At 44.6% G+C, this 26,444-nt stretch overlaps 1 protein-coding gene across 1 annotated transcript in view; it reads right to left on the bottom strand.

Moving 5' to 3' along the window:
* LOC105908186 (ryanodine receptor 3-like) overlaps nt 1–26,444 on the bottom strand; it is a 180,959-nt gene that overhangs the window by 116,277 nt on the left and 38,238 nt on the right. Inside the window, 12 exon segments of the mRNA XM_031580909.2 lie at nt 2,544–2,724; nt 5,433–5,554; nt 6,083–6,247; nt 7,919–8,075; nt 8,593–8,667; nt 10,010–10,103; nt 10,294–10,393; nt 12,900–13,012; nt 14,659–14,737; nt 15,223–15,297; nt 16,630–16,644; nt 21,609–21,710. Coding sequence (XP_031436769.1) covers nt 2,544–2,724; nt 5,433–5,554; nt 6,083–6,247; nt 7,919–8,075; nt 8,593–8,667; nt 10,010–10,103; nt 10,294–10,393; nt 12,900–13,012; nt 14,659–14,737; nt 15,223–15,297; nt 16,630–16,644; nt 21,609–21,710 — 1,278 coding nt within the window.

Below are 26,444 nucleotides of genomic sequence, written 5' to 3'. Positions count from 1 at the left end.
GATGAGAGAATAGTGATGGGGGAGAGCAGGAGGAGAGAGGAGCAGAAGGAGAGAAAAAAGAGAGGGACAGAGAAAGGGATGAAAGAGGAGAGAAGAAAAAGAGCAGGAGGAGAGTGAAAAGAGAGAGAGAAAGGGATGAGGGAAGAGAGAAGGAAGAGAAGAAAAAGGAGTAAAGAGATGAGTGAATGAATGAAAGAGTGAGAATAAGAGAGGGAAAGTGAATGAGAAGGAGACAGAAGGAGAGTGCAGACAGGCATACAACGTTTGTTGACCACATGTCCTGATTTAGACAAGCACACACACACACACATTCACAAACACACACACACACACACACAGACACACACACACACACACACACACACACACACACACACACACACACACACACTCACACATTCACTTATTCAAACAATGACAACCATGATCAAATATGCTAATACCGATACTTGCTATGAAATTGAAAGTGAAAAAAGGAAAGTGATTTATGGTCCTCCACTGAGCCATATGTCATCTGTCAACAGTAAAATACTGATGCTTTAACTGTAATGAATGGTTGAGACAGAAGGCCATCTGTGGCCAATCCTCTTGGACTGTGCTAATTAAACAGATCGTGAGGTTTGCTCTCCCAGGCTGAGGCACTGTGTGTGAGTGAAGCATTATTAAAAACATCCAGGGGCCAGGGCCAGGGCTCAGGGGCCACACAAGTATGAGCGTTTTGTATAGATGGTAATGTGGCTGCAATTCATCTTCCTGTCTTTTTTCTAGTTTATATTTCATACATTTTCGAGTCTAAGCCTATTTTTATATACAGTGATCTAATTCTTGTTAACGGTTTTCAACAGAGTATCTAAATGTCTGTGAAACTCGCTGTAGTTGTATAGAGTTTTTCTGCTGGTGAACCTGCACAGATTAGTTCTACAGATATGGTGAATGTGTGAAGTGTTGAAGTGAAGTGGACATGGCATTGAGTGTGAAAATGAGTGTAAAAAAGGGTCTTACTCTCCCTGTCCCACAAAGCAGCAGTGGAACTGCAATACTTGGCAACCATCCGCAATAATAAAATCCTTTTTTCAGCGCAGAGAAATTTTTATGTGGACTTGTATTACTGGCGCATTGATTTGCACTGCTGGTGAATGTGTGTGCATGCTGGTCAGCAGGAGGGTAGTGTGTGTGTGTGTGTGTGTGTGTGTGTGTGTGTGTGTGTGTGTGTGTGTGTGTGTGTGTGTGCTAGTGTGAGATCTCTGTCCAGGGTCTGTCGAGATAACAGCCACCGCGGAAACATCTGACAGCTTCGTAATTGATGAGTGCAATTTTGAGCCTGGAAGTCTGATAAAAAATGAATTAATAAATAAAAACTCTACTGCTTTTGTTGTCAGTGCAGAAAGGAATTCCGCAGAACCAAAGAAAGTGCTGACTGTCCCAATCCTGCCCAGGATCTCCACATCCTGGTTCACGTTTTCACTGTGCCCTGTCCCAGTGTTGTGTTCTTGGTAGGAGCCATGCTCCTTGGTATCTACTCCCCGTCTTCACTTTACACTTCCTGGTTTCTGTGACGAGTAACCGAGCCCATCATTAGTGCTGTCACCTGCACACCTGTGACGACTTGACAGTATTTAAACCCTGTCATGGGGTGCAGTTTAAGAGCCTTCTAGATGCTAAGAATGTGCCTCAGTGCTCTTGTTTTAACTAATTCTATGATTTTATTTTTACCTTACGTTATTTTATACTTCATTTCTGAGTTGTATAATGTGTTTTGTTTATTTATTTGCCTTAATGTCATTCACTCTCATTCTCTGTACTCTGTACCCTCAATCAGGGCATTGCTGTAAAAGAGCTCTGTGCTCAGTCAATTTCCCTGAATAAACAATTATTGATGATGATGATTCATCGCTGCATTATTTCACCATGAACCATCAACAGCAAGTCTCCAGCCATCTCGCTCTGTGTCTCTGCTCTGGGTTTGGACTCTTGTCTGTTTTGCTGTCTGACTGTTTTGGATCTTGAGTTATGGAATTTTTGACTTTTGCGATTACTGTGACTCAGTCGTCCTGGTCTGTGAGTGTTGTTCTTTTTCCGCTGATGTCCCCCTGACCTGTCTGCTGTTATTGGATCCTGCCTGTCTCTGTGTTTCACTGCTTTGACTGTTCTGTTTGGACTATTTTTGACAAACGAGTCTTGCCTAATGGCTTGCATCAGATCTATTTCCATTAAATCCAGATCCTATTCATAACCCTGGTCTACCGTGTCTTCCTAGTTCTTCTAGCTCTGACCTCACAAGCTGTGACAGCTGACAGGCGGAGAGCAATGCTTTGAAATGCAACATGGCACAAGGAAACGAGAGGATAAACTGATTTAACCTTAAAAATACAGAACTTGGCAAACCTGCCTGACTGCCTATGTGACGTGTTGAAATGACCACTTATGAAAATTGCCTCAATACAACTGGAATCCTGCAGGTTTTGGCAGGCATACTAGTACGTAGAATGTGCTCATCTGGGGAAGCAGTTCCCCCTGAGAAGAGCGGTTTCTGCTCGGCTCACCTCCTGTTTGAAGAGGTTCTGGCGGTTCTTCAGGGAACGCAGTTTGATCTGCTTCTCTTCATGTTCTAGCTCGGCATCTGGAAGCTGAAAGTAGGTGATGAGGTCACTCAGCGTCTGGAGAACCTCCTCGATGGGCAGAGCCACGGCAACACGGTTCTTCCCCCCCAAACTGTCCAGGTCCCTGAGAAAATGCATAGGAGAACCATTCGATTCTATACCACCCAGTTCATTTGAATTCCTTTCCATTCAATACCATTCAATACAGTTAATTTAGGCTTCCTTTAATTCAGTGTATCTAATTCATTGTAAGTCACACTTACATGCCAACACATGCCAACATTTAAGCCACTAATGTATGGTTTCTCAGTAAGCAATATATACTGTATATATTTAAAAAATGAACAGCACATTAGTCTTTTCTGTGAAAAGTATGCAAAACAGATAGTGGGTACTGACTAGAGAACAATCATGAACACGGCTCAGTGAAAAGTACAAGGCACCTGCCCATTAAGCATTAACTAAATAGCTATAATTATGGGATGTAGCGTGTAAAACATGTCATTCATGTGAGGTAATGACAGTGTGTGTGCAGTAACATGAGGACCTAGTCAACTCAAGCCCTGTGTAACAAAAAGAAAAAGAGAGGAGGATAAAAGAGAAAAAAACAGGGAAGGAGGAAAGAAGGAGAATGAGAGAGGAAAGCAAAAGAAAAGCCTCCGGCCATCTCCGAGAGATCAGGAGTGCTTGACGTGACCCTGGATGGTGACAGTAATGACAACTACCCAAGCGTGGCGTGACGCGATGTGATAAAACAGTGACGATTACCCTCAGCAGCTGCAGCACAGAATGTAAAAAGAAACTGGAGTGAGCCTGTGTGTGTATGTGTGTGTGTGCACAACTTGGTGTGTCTTGTGTGTACATCTGTGTATCTCTGTGCATCTGTGTGTGTCTGTGTCTCTAGTACATCAGAGTTTGGGAGTGTGCGTATGTTTATGAGCATGTGTGTATGTTTGTAGCTTCTTGCTTTGTGTGTATGTGTATGTGTATGTGTATGTGTGTGTGCAAATAGGCAAGTGTGTGTCTTTGTGCACACACTTATCCGACTCATAGTAAGTGCCTGCATCCACTTATGTGCTCCGTGACGCATTTGTTTATGATTGGTCTTGCGTGATTGGTTGTTTACGATTGCTCTTGCGCGTCATGCTGTGTTGCTCGCTCTCCAACTTAGCCATGAGTAACCGTGTGGAACAAGCAAGTGCGGAGCCCAGCAGGCTATAAAACACATACTCCTTCACTCCTCCACTCATCCACCTCCTCCTGGGAAACTCTCCCAGGTCACTGTGACTCCACCACACAGCTCGATGGAGGCGATCGATCAATGACTTGATGGAGGCGAGCCATCAATGACTCGATGATCTCCATTTAAAGTCACGCTGTTTACGCAGATAAATAACATCAGGGGCGGAGTGTGAAAGGCAGGTGCTGCTTGGTTTGGTGATATAAATGGTTCTGGATATAAGAATTGTGTTATTCATATCAAAAAGCCAACAAAAAGTTCCCCAGAGCAGGGACCACGACCTTCACTTTTCTTTTCAGCGCGTCACTGACTCTACCCACAGGCAAAGTTAAAAAATATGAAGCTCTTCCTCCAGTTAACACTTTACATCCTTCAGCTTATCCCCAGGGTATTTTAAGATGAACAGAACCCTACATATACTTCTGTCTATCTCAGACAACCAGACTACCAGAAATACATGCAACTGAATGAGACAACTGAACTCCAATTTCAGCTCCACATCTTTATTTATCCTAGCATAAAAGAGACGATCTGTAATAGTACACTTGCTAGTCTAATTACACTACTATGACAATACTCCTCAATCATGGTAAGCACAACCACATTTCTATACGTCTACTTTAATCCTGTTGTATATGGCCAGACCAGTTACCTGATCCTATGGATCCTATTAAACACAGCAGCATTGGGTTAATACCCTGTGATACATCAATGAAAATCACTTTCAACCTTGATTTTATAGGCTATGTGTTGTCTCGACTAAAATATAATGTTCAACCTGTCCGGAAATAAATACTATTCTGATTCTGATTCTGATTCTGATTTAAACATTAAGCAAATGATTTCGCTACATATTCTACAACATGAAAGATTTTGTAGACTGATTTATGATCGACTTCTCATTTATTTTTTAAGACTTGTCCAGATGTTTTGTCTTGACATCGTGACAAAACCAGAAGTTATGTGGCGGGCGTAGCTGCCCAAGATCACTTTGCATACCGTAAACCATTTATGCCGGCGCACATCTACGTTGACTCAGACTCAGCGACACTACCTGCTCCTACTGGAGTTGAAAAGGAACAGATGTGAAACCAAAGTGCAGCAGGTGTTGTAGTTGCTCCTTAGCACAGCTAAAGAAGAATTAGAATGTAGTAGTTGCTCTAGTTCTCCCTACCTGAACCAAAGTGCAGTAGGTGCTGCAATTCTCCCTACCACAGCTGAAGTGGAACTAGAGTGCAGTAGGTGCTGCAATTCTCCCTACCACAGCTGAAGTGGAACTAGAGTGCAGTAGCTGCTGTAGTTCTCCCTACTACAGCTGAAGTGGAACTAGAGTGCAGTAGCTGCTGCAGTTCTCCCTACCACAGGTGAAGTGGAACTACACTTGCTCCCATCCCACCCCAACAAAGTAGATCTAGAGTGCAGTGGCTCCTGTAGTTCCCTCTATCTGAACCAAAGTGCAGTAGGTGCTGTAGTTGCTCCAACCTGATGAACAGGAACTGAAATGCAGTTGCTGCTGCAGCTGTCCCTGCCACAGATTAGGTTGAACTACTGTAGAGAGCGGCAGCTGCTGTAGCTGCTGTGGTCGCCCCTACCTGATGAAGTGACTGAAGAGTCTGGTGGTGTTGCGGATGATGCGAGCAGCACGGGACTCCTCATGCTGACAGCGCTGTAGGGTCAGACCATCATCCATGTGACCCTCTGAGTGAAGACAAGCCTGAGATAGAGGGAGAGAGAGAGAGAGAGAGAGAGAGAGAGAGGTAGAGAGAGAGAGAGAGAGAGGAAGAAGAGAGAGACAAAGGGATATTGAATGAGAGACACATTGCATGGGTGAGAGAAAGAGAAAAATAAAGCAAGAGAGAAAGCGAGAGATACAAAGAGATAGAGAGGGTGGGAGGTTAAGAGGGAAAAAAAGTGATGAATAAATGTTCCCTAACATGAGGATGCAACAAAAATTTCTTCTTGCGCGTTCAACCAGAATTACTCAACCATACACAAAATACTTATTGGCACCTAACTTGATTTTCTATACAGTGTCTGCAAGGTGTTTACAATTGTGGTTTGAGGTTTGTTTCTAAACCATTTAAATACTACCACAGAAAGACAGACAGAAGACAAGCAGAGGACAAGAAAAAATTTAGCTTCATTATCCGGATAAACAGTCAACACTGAACATCTTCTTGATCGTCTCGTTTATGGATGTCATGGATCCACAGTGACAGGAGAGAGTGGGTAAAATCATTACCCGTCTCTTGAGAGGTCCTAAACGGGCGGATTTTGCGTCAGGCGCCTGATATGACAGCCACAGTCCTGTGGCCGCATGCATGACGAAGCAGATGGAGTCTCCATACTTGATCTCTCCCACCCCCATTCCCTCGACGTCTCTCTTTGGGCTTGATTCCAGTTTTTCCTGAATGGGAGCAATACAAAAAAAAAAACACACAACCATGTGCATGCACGCACATACACACACCACACGTACAACGGCACACACACACACACACAAAGGAAGATGTGTCATCCTATGTATCCATGGGATATCATTCATTGTCTAAATGGCCTCCAGAAAATCCCCTCCGTCTTATTCAGATCACATCTTTAATTATGCTGGGCGACAGGTGCTCCGGGACATTGATCTAAGACGCCGCTCTTAAAAACATGCTGACAGATCAAGACCGCTCTGGTCAAGGACTGCAAGAATGATGACCTCGTTCTTCCCAAAATGACTCATAATTACCAACACTCCGCTAACAGAGGGAGACATAGAAAAGGGGCAGGGAGGGAGAGAAAGAGGGAAGACAACAAAGGACAGAGAAAGAGAAAAAGAGATTGAATGCAAGGGAGAAGGAGGTAAAGAGAGAGAGAAAGATGAGAGGATTAAATGGAGAGAAAGAGAGGTGGTGAAAAGAGGGGGAAAGAGAGAGATAGAAAGTGAGAGAGAGAGAGAATGAGAGAGAGTTGAAAGAACACATCACTAAGCAACTCTGACAATAATGAATGCCTCCCAGCCAGCACAATGAATCCCTATTTGCAGCCTACACTTGTTTTCCCATTGCTTGCTCAAAACGCTTCTGAAACACACCACTGATATAATAATTGGATGACAAATTACAGCAATACCACGGCCGCTTTTTTATTTAATAGACCTAGGGTGTGAAAAGGTCAGTGGCTTTGCATGGGCCTGAGCCCTGCTTAAAGAGGCCATTACAAGACACTGAGATCTTCAGACAGAGAACTGAAGTGTCCAATTCAATTAACCTCCAATGGGAACCCCCATCTTCATCAGAGCACAAATGACCCCCTCTAATGTCCAAGGACTGGTTAAACAGGCATTATCAAGCTCTTGGTGGCCTTTGGAATGGTTGGCCTTCTTCAGTCGTCTTGCTAAATCCTTGCCTAGAAGTTTGGTCAAGTGTCATCATTGATGTGCGTGACCTCGCTTCAGACAGTCAGAGGGAATTTCACCCGGAGCTGTTCTGTGCAGGGTTAGAAATGCAGTGATGTGCATGGTGATTAATTATGGTGGAGAATCGCAGAGTGTCACCTCTTGAACAGGAAGTGCTATGGAATAGCCAGGGGCAGACTTTTGCACTGTGAGCCTTCTTGTTCTCACTTGTGAAAGAAAAAAAAGTGAAAGAAAAACAATTGTTGCACCTCTAGCCTTCACATCTAGTCATCAGTGACACATGACAATGAGTAACATGAACTACATGTGTTTAACATAGCTGAAAGATCATACTTGATTGACAGGAAACCAGAGGTGAGAAAAAGGCATCCCCTCTCTGTCATCAAGCGAGGTGATTTCACTCATCAGCTTTACCACCAAGATCAATCATTTTCCCCCATTTAATGTACCAGTGATACTGCAGTGCTTGATGGGACCTTGACAGTTTGAACTTGGATTATCCAAACCTTGCCAACTACCCTCTGGCTAATTTTTGTTTGTTGTCTCGTCAAGGATGGCACCAGAAAGAGAGCAGTCATGCTTTTGTCAACGAACGCTTACAAATAGAGCGCTAATAGAGGTCTGATGCACTGCACAACAGAGTGTTAGCGTAGCCACTCAGAACCGTTATCTGACCTTCGAGACTCTGAAGCAGAAGGCGGTAGAAGCTGTGTCCGATCTTTCCCGGTCCTGGATAACGAGCCCTTGGTCCTCCGTCAGCGCCAGGTAGTGCCCTGTGGTCAGGTGACGCAGGCGGAAGGGCTGCCCCCAACGGATGTGGCTCCCGCTCCAACTGCACTCATAATAAGCAGATACAATTAGCCAGATTGTCAGTTAGCTTAGCAGACCCTAACCAAGCTAATAGTTACAGTGCCCTTATAATGCCTAGCTTTTATTTGTACACGAACTGCCCAAATAACTGTACTTTATGATGAGCAACACATTACACTGACCTGTACAGAAGTAATATAAAAACTGCACATGAAAAAATGCAATCTTATCTAATTTTATGGTTGTGCTTCTGGTTTCACATTCAATCATTACTACTAGGCTCTCTGATAAAACCAACATAAAGCTAACTGCCAGCAATGCAAACATCACAGTCTTTCTCAAAGACCACAAATATTTCACACATTTGGCCATTTTGGCTAAACTGATGCTGAAGTTAAAGCTTTACTGTCAAAGCTCTCAACCGACTTTAAGCTCCCTTAGACTTGACTGGATTGCAAGATCAACAGAATTGCTGACTTTTTGTAGCTGAGGAGGTACAGAGAGGGAATCTAGGGTGGTAAATGAAGAGAAAAGCTCACCTGATCTTCAGAGGTTCCAGTCTCCATAGCGACCTGGCCTTCGCACCTGCTTTTCCCGTCTCGTAGTTGACTATCCTGTAGGGAGTCATGAGAACAAAAACAGTTTTCAAAGTAGGAATTTCCTCCTTGACAGATAGCTTAGTGGTGTACTCAATCTGAATTCAGATTCTCCTCTGAAAGTCAAAGAAAGTCTTTCTTCACCTGCCATTGTTTAATACCATGAAAGGAATCTAATAGGACAGAATTATGGGATGCTTTTAGGGGTAGAGAAATGTTGGAACGGTTAGAAAATGAAATTTGACCTCTGGTACATTGACATTGAAACGTGTCTTAATACCAATTCAGAATATCTTTCATTCAAGTAATCAAAAGATTGTAATCAGTAACGACTGTAATGAGTTTCAGTACATCAAAACCCCTGATAAGTTTCCAAGGTCTTATTATGTTTACATGGCTCTGAAGTTTATATGGGTTGGGTTCTTGTTGCCGGTGCAGCGCTAAAGTTAGCTCAGAGGATTTACTGAGGAGTACATTTAACAACCCAACACCCGGGAGCTCATATCGCAACGAGGACAGACACCGTCTTTCACCGATGTGGGTGAGTGGGTCACAAGATAAAAGAAATCTTTCACAGCACCGCTTGCCAGGTCAGGGCGTGTTTGATGAGGTGGGAGGGTGGTGGTAGGGCGGGGGGGGAGGAGCTGGGGAACTGAACATTTAGGTTTGGATAGAGAGAGGGGAAGTGTGTGTGTGTGTTTGTGTGTGTGTATGTGTGTGTGTGTGTGTGTAGGGGGGGGGGGGGGCAGGGGCCTTTCAAGATTGTACCCTCTATTAAATTTCAAGGACGGGGCTCAAAGCAATGCCGAAGCTGACAACCAATATTTAATCTGTCGCCCGTTTCGCCACTAAACGCTGGCGACGCTAAAAATAGCAGTTGTGACGGAGAGGGAGATGAAGGGTGCCGTCAAAGTGCCGCTGGCCGTCGAGGCTGCGCTTCCCTGCGTCCGGTTCTACCATTACCGGTCGCTTCGACCCATTTCAGCAGCGCTGTGCCACTTGTCTTCTGGTCTGTGCCAGCGCGCTCTGCCCTGCTGCTGGCCAGCTGGTCTATAGATAGCAGGTAGGGCCGTTCCTTTTGTCTCCCCCACATTCACCCCAGCGGATGTAAGAACACAGCACTGCCGGTGGCTGTCCTGCCCCATATAGGGAAGGGAGAAACTACCGGTGCAGAGGTTTTTGTGAATGTTTGTGTGTCTGTGTGAGTCTAAAAAAAAACACACACAAAAATAGGAAATAATGTTTGAAGTTTTTTTGTCAGGATTACATTTGGATTTACCTGTGTGTGTGTGTGTGTGTGTGTGTGTGTGTGTGTGTGTGTGTGCGTGTGTGTGTGTGTTGAGGGTAAAGATCTCCACACCTCTGCTGCTCCTCACTCTGGTCCGAGGCTGGGATGGTGAGGACCTCATCGTGCCCATGGAACAGACGCATCACATGGCCTCCCAGCAGATAGCCTACAGGAAACAGAACAGAAGCCCTGAGCCAGTGCCATTAACAAAACAACAATGATTGTATATGTATGGATTTCATTTATAACTTTATATAGGAAACAACTATATATAACAAATATATTTCAAATCCAAACTAGAATGGTGGCTATATCCTACTGGTACTGGACTGTGATTGGTTGAACTCAGGAAGTACCTTCCTCCACGTTGCTTCCTGAGCTGGTGGGGTGGACATTCCACAGGGTCTGCATGAAGGACGCGTCCACCTGGATGTTTCCATTGGAGATGGAGAGGTGCTACACCAGCCAGAGACACAGATAGAGAGAGAGAGGGAGACAGATACAGTGAGAGAGAGAGAGAGAGAGAGGGAGAGGGAGATGGAGACAGAGAAAGAAAGAGAGAGAGAGGGAGAGAGAGAGAGAGAGAGAGAGAGAAGAGACGAGATTACCCTACGGCCCCTGTCAAGATGAGGTAAGACAGCTGCACTCCATTTCAGCAAATTGGAGGCGAAAGCCTGGATGGGATTTCACCCAGCCCCACAACAAATGGTGCTTGAAGCCATCCAGAGGAGGAGGTGTAGCGCCTGTTTGTTTAGCGCTCTGGCTTTGGGTAGTAAAGACATCCAGAGTTAAACAACTGGACTCTGGGCCACTGGGAATAGCGTGCGTATGCAAACACATGTAGGCGGGCTCTGACGCTTTGGGTATTATGGTCTGGTGGGAGAAGGATGCATTGTGGGAGAGGGCCAGGGCTGCTGTGGGAGTGATGAGTGTCTGTCGGAGTGTGCTAGCAGCTGGAAGCCTCTGCAGTGCATCCCTGCCAGATACTCAACATAAATTGCATGGCTAAAGCACTGGGTAAGTGTGACTATTTGTGTCTGTGTGTCTATGTGGGCCTGTGTTCTTGTGTGTGTGTGTGTGTATGTGTGTGTGTGTGTGTGTGTGTGTGTGTGTGTGTGTGTGTGTGTGTGTGTGTGTGTGTGTCTTGGGGTGTTTCTGAGGTCAGTGTGATGGAGATGGAATGAACAAGGACAAGTGGCAGAAACGAGATCGTAACAGAAACTCTCCTTTGGGACCAGCTGTTTCCAGCACTACACACACACACACACACATACACACACACACACACACACACACACACACACACACACACACACACACACACACACGCACACACGCACACACACACACACACACACACACACGCACACGCACACGAACACGCACACGAACACGCACACACACACACACACACATACTTTGAGACACCCTTTCTCACAGTCACAAATGATCTTATTCACATCCCACAAATATCTTTGCCTGACTCTGTCCTACGCATCCCATCAATCAGGACAGAGGGCGCAGAAAGTGTTTTTCTTCTTTCTCTTCATAGGTTGGTGTACTCTCAAGCCATGTCTGCACATGACTTATGTATGGTGGCCAGCGGTGTGTGTGCAGTGTGCTGTATCGTTCCTTCTCTTAACGTAGCTCTGCTCCTCAAATCAGCGGAGGCGGGAGACTAGGGAGGAGGGAGAGCAGGGTGAATACCCTCAGGACCCAGGGAAAAAGGAAAGAGACAGAGAAAGACTGACGATGAGTCTAAATGAGTGTGTGTGTGTGTGTGTGTGTCTAGGTGTGTGTGAGAAAGACAGTACTGCGAGAAACAGAGAGCCAGGGAGAGATGGAGGAAGGATCTGAGCGAGTGAGTGAGTGCCTGTGTGTGTGTGTGTGTGTGTGTGTGTGTCTACGTGTGTGAGAGAAAGACAGTACTAAGAGAAACAGAGAGCCAGGGAGAGATGGAGGAAGGATCTGAGCGAGTGAGTGAGTGAGTGCATGCCTGTGTGTGTGTGTGTGTGTGTGTGTGTGTGTGTGTGTGTGTGTGTGTGTGTGTGTGTGTGTGTGTGTGTGTGTGTGTGTGTGTGTGTGTGTGTGTGTGTGTGTGTGTGTGTGTGTGTCTACGTGTGTGAGAGAAAGACAGTACTGAGAGAAACAGAGAGCCAGGGAGAGATGGAGGAAGGATCTGAGCAGGTGAGTGAGTGCCTGTGTGTGTGTGTGTGTGTGTGTGTGTGTGTGTGTGTGTGTGTGTGTGTGTGTGTGTGTGTGTGTGTGTGTGTGTGTGTGTGTGAGAGAGAGAGAGAGTGAAGCAGAATTATACTTTGTGAGTGCAGGATTGTGTGTGAGAACAAAAGAAAGTGAGAGCAAGTGTGCACCAGTGCAGATCAGACAACTTACAGTTCCTCTCTCTCTCTTCCCCCTACCTCCCTTTCTCTCTTCCCCCCACCTCCCTCTCTCTTTTCCCTCTCTCTCTTCCCCACCCCCACCCCCCTCTCTCTCCTATATGCAGACCATAGAGGAGACCATAGGGGAAATACAGATTGAAACAGCAAAATTGGTTCTTCATTAGACTCTCTGCACACCTCCTCATTAAAGTGCTTCAGGTCGATGGCCATGCTGCTCTGCCGGATCTCTTCGCCTTTCCTCAGTGGACCCTGAGCTAATGAGAAACAGGCCTCAGGAGCCGATGGAAAAGAAGACCTTCTCGCTACAATCTGCAGTTTCACAACAGCCGGAGGGACGGGGCAACAGAGCACACTTTATGTACATTTATTTAGTGTGCGTGTGCGTGCGCATGTGCATGTGTGTGTGTGTGTGTGTGTGTGTGTGTGTGTGTGTGTGTGTGTGAGTGTGAGTGTGTGTGTGTGTGTGTGTGTGTGTGTGCGTGAGTATGTCTGTATGGGAGAGAGACAGAGAGAGAAGGAGACTAAGAGAGAGAATGTTTGTGTGTGTGTGTGTGTGTACTTACGAGGTATCGCTCTGAAGACACACTGACAAGAATGAGGTCATCCCCGATGCGAACCTTCTCTCCTTCAGAGCGCTGTTTGGAGGCAGGGTGAATGGTCCACCAACACGCCTCACCTGAGGAGAAGAGTGCACACACACACACACACACACACACACACACACACACATGCAGACACGCACACACACGCAGACACACACATGCATCAATAATAATCAGACACTGACACACAATTGATGAAAAAAACATTCACACACAGGCACACAACTCCAAACACATATAATATACATACAAAGACAAACAAACACACAAACACACTCTTTCACAACCACACAACCACACACACACAAACATACAGAGTGAGGAAGAACAATCGGTAATGCCAGCATATGGCCCAGTAATTGTAACTTGCTGACCTAAATACAAAGGCAGGCCGACCCACAGTGACACACCTGTTCCACCTGTAGCTCCCAGAGACTGAAACTATGTCCAAAAATAACACCTACACAGGGGCACATACACACACCGACACATACTCAGACACGCATGTACACACAGCCACACACACAGGGACATGAACACACACACACATATATACACACAGCCACACACACAGGGACATGAACACACAGACAAACACACACACACACACACACACACACATATACACACAGCCACACACACAGGGACATGAACACACACACACACAGGGACATAAACACACACACACACACACACATACACTACACACAGCCACACACACAGACATGAACACACACACACACACACACACACACACACACAGGAACACACAGCCACACACACAGACATGAACACACACACACACACACACACACACACAGGAACACACAGCCACACACACAGACATGAACGCACACACACACACATACACACAGCCTCACACACAGACATGAACACACACACACTTTTCTATGCCCACACATACTTATGACAAGCATGCACCATGGCAACAGGACTGGCAGTACATGCCAAAGCCTCTCCGCAGAGGGAGAGTCGAGCTAGCTATGCTTCTAATCAGGATGGAACAGAACAAATGATGAACATGAGGAACACTCAAATCTGCACAAATGAACCACACTGTTTCAGAACTCTGAGGCCAGGTTTCTTATGTACTGTCATGTCACAAAAGGCTGGAGATGAGAACAATGGCTAAAGTGATAGTGAGAGCAGTAGTTTTGAGTTCTCTCTCTAAGACTCCGTCTGGTATGTATGTATGTCCAGGTCCAGGTATGAGGTGTAGTATGTGACATGTATATACATAAGAACATGTGACTGTGTTAAGGAGACTGAGGAGTTGCTTATGGTTTAGAACACTTGTGAAGATTGAAGGTGAAGATATAAAATACACAAATCCCAAATGAGACACTCAGATGTTTTGAAGTGTTAAAAACTTTCCCTAGCATAGGCTAGAGCATTAGGAAAACACGTGCATATGTGGTCAGTGTAGGCTGTGTAGGCATATAAATGTGTGTGGTTTTTATAGTAGATATCAGACGAAAGGGATAAGCAGTTTTATATAGCGTTATTCCTCTGACAGCCATTGGCATTTGAGGGTAGAAACTCCCTAAATAAATCATGAATTCCAAATGCGGCCACCAGCTCACCTGTCACTAAAAACAAAAGTATTTCTGCAGTGAAATGCCAATAGTCGCCAGTGGCATTTCAAGAGAAAAACTCTCTCAGAGTCTGTTCTTAAAATCTGACTATGGAGTGAGTTTACCTGTCGAGTCCTCCTGCAGTCCCACATCAAAGGACAGCTTGTCCGTCAGAGACCGCGATGTCTTCAAACAGGTCAGGTACTGCCAAGAGAACAAGAAAACTGGTTCACACAAAGACAAACACACATGAAGAAAGACACACACACACAAACACAATGCATGCACACACACACACAGCAGGAAGTGGACCAGCACCATAGGCCTATATATAGAAACTGGGGAGAAAACACACAACACTGCGCACAGACACACACACACACACACTCTCTCACACACACACACACACACACATTCACCGACACATACACACACACACACATTCACACAGAAACACACACACATATTTACACACATATAGTAGACTACTACCATGGGTATATATGGATAGTACCATTCAAACTCAAGCATAGAGACACATATATATACACAGACACACACATACACAGATACACATCCGTACACACAATAAAGGCTGAAAGTAGTCCAGTGCCACAGGGATCTGCGAGTGCATCTATGCAAGAGACTCCCTCCTCTCTTTGAGGAGCTGCGGAGAGAAGTGCTCTTACCATTCCGCTGAAGGAGTGCCTGAGCTGGATGGCATGCCCATACAGCAGGGTCCGGTGGCCCCCTCCTTGAGCTGCCTAAAGGAGACAATACACACATACACAATACACACACATACACACACATTCATGCAAACAAATATATATAAAGAGTCACAAACAGAAACACACGACACAGACGGTACTCAGCAGACACAGAGCACACGAACACAGGTACACATATGTACAGACACACACACACATATACACACACATACATACACACAAGAAAACAAACATCAGATTATTAGAAACCCATGTCCAGAAAGTCTCTTTCCTTTCTTATCCAAGGCAAGCAAACTCAACCTCGTGGAGAAGACTCAGGCAATATGCACAGAAGGGAATGCATGATCTGACATCTGTCCTATGGGGTTTAAAGCAGCTTAAAGTAAGTTCATAAGTAAGACTACGCCCAACACGCCTTTGGCCTTCCAAAAACTCACATCAATTATTTTTCTCCAGAACTTCACTGATCATCTTTAGTTCTGCCTTATCAGGAAGATAATCAAACTCAGCTTGGCTGAAGGCATGAAGCTTACTCATGAACTTACATTCTGTGGACTGCCCTAAGACGCCCTTTTTGTGATTTTGTCTGCAATCAGCTTTGACGGGAGGTGACACTGGAACAGTTCTGGCTCTGTTCCGGGCCTGTTCCGGCCCAGACCCGTTTCAAAGTCTGTGGCTGAGACAGGAAGTTGAGGACATGCACTTGTGAAAGTAAGTGGTCTCCTGTTCATGCTTCCCGGTAAACAGGACACATTTCACTAGCCGCGGGGAAATGTGGGAAACACCTGCCATAAGACTGACATGAACATGTCACCACCCTGACAGGTGGCATTTGTTGCATACAAGTTGTCATGACAATCTGCGCCCAGTGATATGAGTGTCATGTGACCATTATCAGTAATCGTCCTGACCTCATTCAAAATATGTGATGCTATGACTACTTTTAAGCATTTAACATATGCTGTTGTGACACTCAAAATTCTAGTGTCTAAAATTACCACATAAAATGACTGATAATGGTAACACGATACGGTCCTGTCACTGGCTGTCATGATGACTAATGACATGTTCATAACTATGTTATGTCACTCCTACGAAGGATTCAAGTGAAGTGTTGCCAAAATGTGCGCTGTCTCTCTTCTTACAGAAGAGATGAGAAAGAGGGGGTTAGGGAAGGGGAGAAATATAAACCCTCTCTTCCTTCATAAGAGATGAAAGACGGGGGGATAGGGAGTGGTCATCAAACACAACACTAAAACATCAGCAGGCTGAGGAGGGGGGGGACTGAGAGGTTGTTGACGTCAGGGCCGGCCGCTGCCTCCCTCTCTAAGCCACCGTTCCCCGAAAGCAAACAGGATTACTCACCTTCCGTGTGAGCCTCTAGGAAGCATTAAGATAAGAGAGACTGCCATTACCGAGTGCGTCTGGGCCTTTCAGATGCCCACAGCTGGGGTTTAGACTTTCATCGATACTGCAGAGTCGATCTACGTCTCATTGAATCTCTCTCTCTCTCTCTTTCTTTTCCATCTCTTATCTCACTTTTCCACTTTCTAAATTCGTACGTACAGTTTTACCTAATATTCATCCAAAATCTACTAATTGATTCTCCGTCCTGTGGGGTGAAGGTAGACTAGCTGGGATACTTGGCTGAGCCCTTCCTGTGTTTGCCAGTGCTGGGCGCCAGTTCAGGGCGAGGCGGTTACACAGCATAGCACAACACAGCACAGCACAGCAGTGCTAAGGGATTAAGCCACTGCAACTGCAATGTCTCTGAACTGCATGAGGTGGCCAGAGCTTCTGGTGACTTAAGGCCTTATCACATCCAGGGCACGTCAAGCTGTGTTCACTGCTATGGCCAGCATTATACCACATGTGCTTCTGGAGGGGAGGGGGTGAATATCTTATTATGTGTCTGTGTATGTGTCTATGTATGTGTGTGTGTGTGTGTGTGTGTGTATGTATGTGTGTGTGTGTGTGTGTGTGTGTGTGTGTATGTGTGTGTGTGTGTGTGTGTGTGTGTGTGTGTGTGTGTGTGTGTGTGTGTGTGTGTGTATGTGTGTGTGTGTGTGTGTGTGTGTGTGTGTGTGCCGCACGGGTGTGTCTACATGTGTCCACGTGTATGCTCATGTCCTTATGTGTATGTAAGTGTGTGTGTATAACTAACATAAGGGAGACTAGGACCCCCCACCCCCATAACAACATATATAACCTTAACTCTTCCTGCACCCAACCCCAGTCCCCTCTCACCCTTCCTGAAACAATCCCAGCCCAACCGAGTCCCGTCATGTCTGAGCAGACAGGAAAAGGTCAGCTGACTAGAGGAGAGCGGGGCGGGACGGGACACCCTGTCTTACCCCCAGCTGTGGAGCACAGACACCCTGACATCAGACAGAGTGGGGTGACCTTCCAGGGAACAGGGGCCCTTTTTGAATCCCTGCAACGAAAGCCAGGAGGCATCTCAGCGGGGAGGGGGCACGCGAGGGAGCATGAAGGTGGGGGCATCAGAGGCGGCCATGGAGTGGCATGGAGGCTGGCAGAGCGGGCGCTGGGAGTGAAATATCACCACACACACACACACACACGCACACACACACACACACACACACACACACACACACACACACACACACACACACACACACACACACACACACGCTAGACATAGCTGCCACACTGCATACACTCTGTCGCATGCCGACAGAGCTGCCAGAGGTCATCAGCTTCATACAATCATTAAGAAAAGCCAGAAAAGCAGGAATGTGCTTCTGAGTGCTGTTTCTCCCCGATGCTATATAGCTCCAATTGGGCACTGCAATATGCCAAGAGGAGTCAAGCGTGCCTCTGCTAGTTTGGCTTCCTGTTAGTAACTGCTAATAAAGCCACCCTGTGTTGTCTTGGATTGTGACTGTTATCATATTAACAGCACTGACACCTGTCATGGTCGTCAGTCTCAAGTGCACTTCACTACGTTAAGCCATTCAAGAATCCCTTCAATAAAAACACACCGGAGGCTCTCAAGAACCCCATAACAAAAGTCTCCAAAAAGTAGAGTAGAGTGGCCTTGTGGCTTTCAGGTTGGTTAAAGGTAGAGTCCTTGATTATATTCCATTTCACTTTTTATCGAATTCAGCTAAATAACCTTTTTTAAATTCTAAATGACCCTAGCTGACTGCCTTAGTGTGTTCATGCCCTGCCCTGCTTCTGTAAATGGGAAACAAACCAACTGGCTTGGACCGAGTAATACACTCCAATCCAGCCAATCAAACAACTTCAGGAGCATAGAAGGGTGGGGTGCTGTTTGATTGGCCGCTGTGCTCAAATATACACAACCTTTCGGGAGGATCGAGGACTGCACCTTTAATTCGCAGGGCTTTGGCAGTCAGTGACAGGGGGCAGGTGCTGCAATGTAGTGTAGCATTAGCTGTAGCGAGAGGAATTTAAAATGGTGAGGGGGCAGAGATTAGCCTCAAGGAGCTTTAGCTCCTCTGAGCCGGCACTTTTACTACTCCCCTCCACACAAACACACACACACACACACCTCCACACACACCTCCACACAAACACACACACACACATACACACTGGAAAAAAGAAGAAATGCATCTTCAAAAATAATGGGTGCATTTGTTGCTGTTGTACAGTCCCCCTGCCAACCGCACAGCAGAAAGGAGCTCTGGGCTACAGCTAGAGTAAGAGCTGGAGCCCTGAGAAAAGCAGTGGTACTGCGCTGTAATGTGCTAATAAATGCGGACTGGTCATGGCAACGCATGGCTGACAGCACAATACTTGACAAGTGCATTCATCTTCCCCAGCTTAAAGTAGGCGCGAGTTGGAGAGCAGAAGGATCATGGGAGTAGATGGTTAATTTACCTACATTAGCAGTGGTGGGGTTTTTTTATTCTACATTTCCTCTGTGTGTATTCATGGGAAGAGACATTTTGCACCTTACGTTATGTATTCCAAATGATACTTCAAGCAACTGTATGGACGAATTAACTTTTTGAGGTATGTTTTTATAGGCAACTAGTTTTAATATCATCTTTTCATTTTGATGGTATATGGTCATGTGAAAGACAGATAAACACACCTGTTGTTCCCATTGACCACCCAGGCTATGCATCATGTAGCTCTATGCTCCAGGACGGAACACCCCATAAAAATGTAAGAAAAGCTTTCAAGCTAGACATTTCCAACTATATTGCCAAAAGATTACTGCAAGGTTTTTGCGTGCCTTTTAGGCAGTTAGCTTGCCAATTTTAGACCAAAACTCCTTACTGCTGCATTAATACATCTTCAGTACAGTCAAGTGTTGGAAGATGATTTCATGACCGTGTGATCTGATAATACATATAATGAACTCAACCAAATGGAGCACTAGCATACTAACCATCAATATAATGAACAGACTGACACAAGCTCAGTTAAGTACTGCAGATATGCTTCATGTGAACCCTTAAAGAATACATATGGATTAGAAAGCTGTCATGAAAACACACTTGTTTGTAAATGTGTTTGTGTGTGTGTGTGTGTGTGTGTGTGTGTGTGTGTGCGTGTGTGTGTGTGTGTGTCCCAGCCCTCCCTTGGAATCTGATTTCAATTTGTATTTGTCACATTGTTAAGAGTTCTAACGCCATCAACTGGCTTGCATCCCTCCTGGAATCCATAATGCCATTAGTCATGTAGCCCGTCCCTACACAGTAGGAACCAGAATGAGATACTCTGCAGCGCCAGCCCCAGTTCCCTTCACCACAGAGGTGTAGCCAGCACCTGGTCATGAACGACTTGATTCATTGTCAGAGAGACTTGGATCGCACATATGAGGGGGAGGTGGGGGGGTGGCAGGAAATGAGTGAGTGAGAGAAACAGTGGAAGAGTGGAAAAACGCCGGACTGAGAGTGGTAATGTTTTTTTGTTGTTTTTTTGTTAAGCCAGGTGCATTATCGTTTAGATGCCATAAAAGAGTCTGTTCATTTATCAAGCATCAAGCCTGACAGACTGGATACACTAATGATCGTCATCGTTTCGGGATGAAAAAATCAGCACGTTTCAACTACATTTGTGTCCAAAATAAAACGATTAAAAGAAATGGTGGCTGCCCACTGGGATTGCGATTGCCCTGCTGAGAGATAAGAGGAGCAATGGAAAACTACTTCCTCACTAGCAGCAGGGGGAAACAACAGAATTAATACACTGTTGTCGTCGTCCGTCCCCCCCCACGAAAAAATATAATTGAATACATTTGAATTGAAAAATTGAATTGAATTGAATTTCTGCAGTTTCTTCACAGTTATTGAGGTAAAGAGACACAAGTCTATCTCTGTAGGGATCTTTTCCATGTTGTCAGACACTTAACATTATGAGCCTGTCAGTGGTGAAAACAAGTGGTTTACTTTGACGCATGCTTGCCCCATAGGATTACATTGTATAGCCATTTTGTGGTTGTCAGTAATAGCGTTCTATCCCAATACTGGACCAATTTCGATAGTTTTCTGTCCCTCGCAAAAATGTTGACCCCCCAAAAAAGCTGGGAAAATAGGGACCAGGTGAAAAATACCAGAGTTCTCCTTTAAGTGTAGCCAAGGATATATGCGTCTTCTTATATCATCAGTCCTTATTTCTGTGCGAGTCCTCAGGAGTCCCACTCCTCCTCGTGACCTAGACACGCTGAAGATGCATAGACTCACACCTAGCTGAGGACAGCTGGCTCTGAGACCCCTGGCTCTGCCTGATCTACACTAACTAAATGAAGCAAGGCTACCCTGTAATATATCAAAAAGGAATCTGTAAGAGAGGTGGACTGATCCCAGAACTGTTAAATGATAGGGACTGGATAACTGTTATTAATGTAAGGCTGGTTTTAGGCTCCAGGGTAGAAGAGAAAACTGCCCCAGGATGAGGACTCTACATTGCTCTTAATTCTCTACTCCTCAATTTACTCTCACAAAAACATTAAATAAATCCCATTAATTCTATTTGTAATTCTAGTCCTAATCAGTTCAGTGCTTCTTGAGTACGTACAGTATATACTTTTTAAAGAGAATACACTGTCAACAGATATCATGGCTCAGATACCAATGATTATTCAACTGTCTGCACAATATGTCTCTGGATGCTCTAGATACTGCCTTTATTCCTAATTAAAGAACAGTGTCATATCAAACATAAACAATCAGTCAGGTGCAAACAATATCTATGTGAAGGGAAACAATGTCTTCAGTATGTAAAAAATGCGACATGCATTCACACACAGTCTTCTGTAAACAGCATGGGTCTTGGTGTGTGTGCCGTGTAGCGGGGCCTGTGAGGCCAGTGGGAACGGTGGGGAGTACAGGGATGGTACTCACTTCGCTGTTCGCTCCCGATTTGGCCAGCATTTCCTGCAGGGCTCGCACTGATAGAGACTGCTCCAGCACAAAGTCACAGATGCACAGATCTGGAGGAACATACTGGAGAAGAGAGAGCAAGAGAGAGGCAGACAGAAAGAAAGAAAGAAAGAAAGAAAGAAAGAAAGAAAGAAAGGGGGAGCGTGAGAGACAGAGAGATAGAGGGGGGGGGACAGAGAGAGAGATGTTAAGCAGCTGCATCAAATATTCAAACTCTTTAAATAATTATACACACAACCACATCATAGTATAATGTTTTCTGAAGGCAACACTGAGCATTCTTGGTACTCCCTCTCCACACGTCCGCTGTGCATTGAGAAGCTAGAGGGAAGGATACATAATACATATCTGTAATAATGCATGGGCCTGCTGCATGCATAAGGTCATGCGTGGATAAAAACCATACTGTAGACTGAGGAGCTATTAATGGATGCTCTGGGCTCAGAACACACTTCGTCAACCGAGAATTAACAAGGTCTGTCTGACATGGCAAAGGTTTTTTTTTTGCACCAAATAATATAAAATAATATGATTTGGTGCAAAATAAGAAAAAATATATAATATAAAATAAAATTATATGAAAATACATTTCATAGAAGGGTGGCTATTTGATTCTGGATTTTCAATCGTCTCAAATTTTTTTGTCTCAAAAGTGTACTTGGACCTTGTTTACTCTCAATTGATGACATACACTATAGATACACTATATCAAAATCTATCTTAGCGTATGAGATAAAAAATTAAGCGTTCAGTTGCACAAACTCAGCAGTAGTAGCATTGGGTACCTAAGAAGCAATTGATTGTGCGAAATGATCCTGCTAGATGAAGTTTCAATAATTTGACATTTCATAAAAAATTAACGCTTGACATTTCATACAATAAAATACTTGTGCTGATTTTTCCCTGAACAAAAATACCAGAAAAGAAGAGGAAAATGTTGAAAATGAGATAATTAAAACTAAAGATGGGTAACAAAACATGTTCTTTTGGAGGCTGTAAACTGCACTCAACATAACCTGATGTAAACTCTACACAAATGCAGTGACAGGACATGGACACTTTGAAAGGCCACCCATCTCATACTCAGAGATGGCCATTTCCTGGACCATGCTTTCATCAGCAACCTGTTATTCCCTGCCATCACCAGCATATTGCTCACAGCCACAAGCTCACAAGCTCAGCCCAAATCCTGAACACAGACATAAAAATGGACAAATACACACACACACATGCACACACACACACACACACACACACACACACACACACACACACACACACACACACACACACACACACACACACACACACACACACACACACACACACACACACACACACACACACACACACATACACATACACACACACATATATACAATATACACTCCACACAGACGGTGTGGTGACTGATTGCACTCTGAAACCAATTCCGATTATTGCATTCTTCAGGAGTTGCAGACTAAGAGGAAAGTAAAAGGCCTGATGTCTTTGTGTTCACTCCCTATGCCCCCTCATGCATATCTATCATGTTCAAGAAGCCTCGCGCCACCATAAGTGCCTATTTATTGGACCTTTCCCAACTATTACTCTAATGGCACGATCTGGTGGTGAAGACATACAGCGCTTTGATGAAGAAAACATTCAACCATATAAACGAGACACACTTGACAAATGTAGTCACATAAATGCAGTCACCTGAAGGGTGTTACTTTAAATCAATACACAGAGCTGATTTTGTTGACAGCATTCTTGGTTTTTGACTGTTCATTCTTGCATGCTATAAATATCAGGTTATGATACACAAGACACATGATGAGGATAAGCTGCCATTATTTAGAGAGAATTGTGCTTTTTTTTGCAAGCATTCTCCTCAATTCCCATAAAGGCAATTTGTCTAAAAGCCTGTGACAACCCCTGCTTCTCAGGTGCAATAAAGACCATACAAAAATCCAGCTCCTCTGAACGTGTTTATTGATTTAATGCTGTCTCCTATAAGCAGACATGCAGGATCAGCAAAACTCGTTGTCGTCCTGCAGAACAACGGACATTTTAATCAAGGCTTTCATCTTTAAAGACTGGAGCCTGATACTGATAATGGCACTTTTGCCTCAAAACTTTCAGTTCCACTCAACTCTAATGTAAAGCCTCGCTGACACACCTCGTATTGAAGACCAGATTGAACATGGACCAAATATAATGTTTACTTTCTTCAGGAAAAAAAGACCTGGTGCAATAAAAACCCTGAACTTTGACTTCAACTTTGCCTCCGAAGAGGAATCAAGTCGTACGTGCGAGCTGTGAAGGGTCATGATGATGAACCATTTTTGCAGACAGAGGGTTCCTTATGTAAAACAAAGTTCTATCCAGAACTCTCTAAGGGGCCCTTAAAACACTTTTTTTATTTTCTGAGAGTGAAGTGCAATATTTCATATTATCCTTTAACCTTGCCGCATCATTAGATAAGCAGAATTTTTAACCCCATGGCGGGTCAATGAATCGAGCCGATCACAGCGTAGAGGAGCGAGAAGCAATAGTAAATGTTAAAAATGGGACTGTGGCCAAACAGGACGGCCCAGAGGCCTGACAGTTTGAGGTAGCTGGCCAGGCGGGGACCTGAGGGAAGATAAATGAAGCCAGCTTAAGCAAAAAAGGTGTCCTCTTTCTTAAGAGAAGTGCAGGGTAGGAAAGTCAGGTAAACTGGAGCACTTTGTTTGGTACGCGCGTGTGTACACTATTATTCAGACACACACACATACACTAAAGCTAAAGCACTATTATTCAGCACACACAAACACTTGCTAAAGCAGAATCTGAGGTTCTGAATACAGGTTTACGGCAGCATGCTCTTATTCTGCTCTTTATCCTTAGGCACTGATAGCACTGTCCCTCCACATGCTTTGTTTAACGTTAACTGAGATTGCTTTCCAGGAAGATTGTTTCTGAGACATGACTACTGCTACTGTACAAAATGATGAGGTTGTTCTGATTAATACACCGGGTTTGCCCTGGTACAGAGCAGTTGAAATGAATGCACCGTGGTCTTGGACCACCTAGACTGGAGCAGAGTGCCTTGGCATCCTAACAAGCTCTTGTGCATGCTACAGCCTATGGTTACAGCCATAGATTTTACACTAATCAATAGCATCAGCATAAACCTGAAAACATAATCAATGCCGCCATGCATTTTTACCACCGTTTTCAGTTAGCGGTGAGGCCCACACTGAAAGCGCCCCACCACTCCGGGCTAAAAGCCTCGGCGAAGCTTTCACAGAAACGACACCATGACCTAATTTGCAGTGACAGATGTCAATGTATCGGGAGTCAAGAGTCTAAGGTGGGGGCACTGCCAACGAGATGACTCTAGACGACAGGGGACTGTGTGCGTGTGTGTGTGTGTGTGTGTGTGTGTGTGTGTGTGTGTGTGTGTGTGTGTGTGTGTGTTCCAGGTGTTGAATGCAAATTTAGCTCTGTGTTTTTGCAAACTGATGGTTGCTGGTTGCCATCGTCATCATTGTTGTACAAACTGACTGATCAATGTCTCAATGCAATAGGAGGCCAGTGGTGGCTCATATGGAGCAGCATGGGGGAGGGTTTGGCCCCATATGTGACCTTTGACTCCTGAGGCATGGAGTGCAACAGTAGGAGGGGGTGGTGATGAGGTGTGTGTGGGGGGATGTCGCCACTACTGGGCAGAGACAGTGTGTGTGTGTGTGTGTGTGTGTGTGTGTGTGTGTGTGTGTGTGTGTGTGTGTGGTGCGCGCGTGTGTGTGTGTGCATGGGTGTGTCTTCATGTCTGTGTGTATATAAGCGTGTGTGTGTCCTTCTGTATATAGTATGTGTGTGTGTGTGTGTGTGTGTGTGTGTATGTGTCCTTCTGTATATAGTATGTGCATAAGAAACCGCTTATGGAGGCATATGATAATATTTCTGACCGTATGTGTGTAAATAAAGCTACGTCTTTGGTTCTGCAGATCTGCACACACACATCAAGTGTGTGTTTTAGAGTATATCTGTTACCTGTGCATGTATGATGTCTGTGATGTGTGTGTCTTCATTCACCAGGGACATATACTGCTGGGGAGTGGGACAGTTTTACGGCGTCATGTCCTCACCGCATCTCCCTGGTTTACGACCAGCGGGTCTAAGCCTAACTCCCTCCTCAGCCAGACTCTCACTCTGATTGCTGAGAATAGGTGACCTCTCAATCAATGAGGACCTTCCACTCAGCCGCTCAGACACGCTAGGACTGAAAAACAGCTATGGATTCTGGGGAACAGAGATCTACACTTTACATTTACATTCATTGTATCATATTATATTGTATTTTATATTTATTATTATTTTATTTTATATTATATTTATTATTATTTTATTTTATTTTATGTATATTATATTATATTATATTGATTTTATTTTTATTATTTTATTTCCATTTTTAGCAGGTGCTTATATCAAAAGCAACTTAAATTACAGAGCAGACATTTTCATCAACATGTGTGCACCCCGTTATCAAAGCAATGACCTTGGTGTTGTTGTTCTCCCAATTGAGGTACACGGGCACACAGATGCATAACTACATGAAGAAAATACAAGTGTCTGTGTATTTATACTAAACAGGTGAAACTGGCTCTTCTGATTGGCTGCTAACTTGTGTCATGCCATGTCCCTGGATGTTTCTAGAGATTAAATGTGTTTGTGTTTTGAAACCCCATAATATCTGTTTACCGTCATTGTCACTTGGCAGACTGTTTGTGTTAACTAAATTAATTAATAATCACACGAGCCCCAGATTAA

This window comes from Clupea harengus, chromosome 14, assembly GCF_900700415.2.
Source record: "Clupea harengus chromosome 14, Ch_v2.0.2, whole genome shotgun sequence".
NCBI classification, from domain to species: Eukaryota; Metazoa; Chordata; class Actinopteri; order Clupeiformes; family Clupeidae; genus Clupea; species Clupea harengus.
This window is presented reverse-complemented; position numbering and strand designations above follow the sequence as displayed.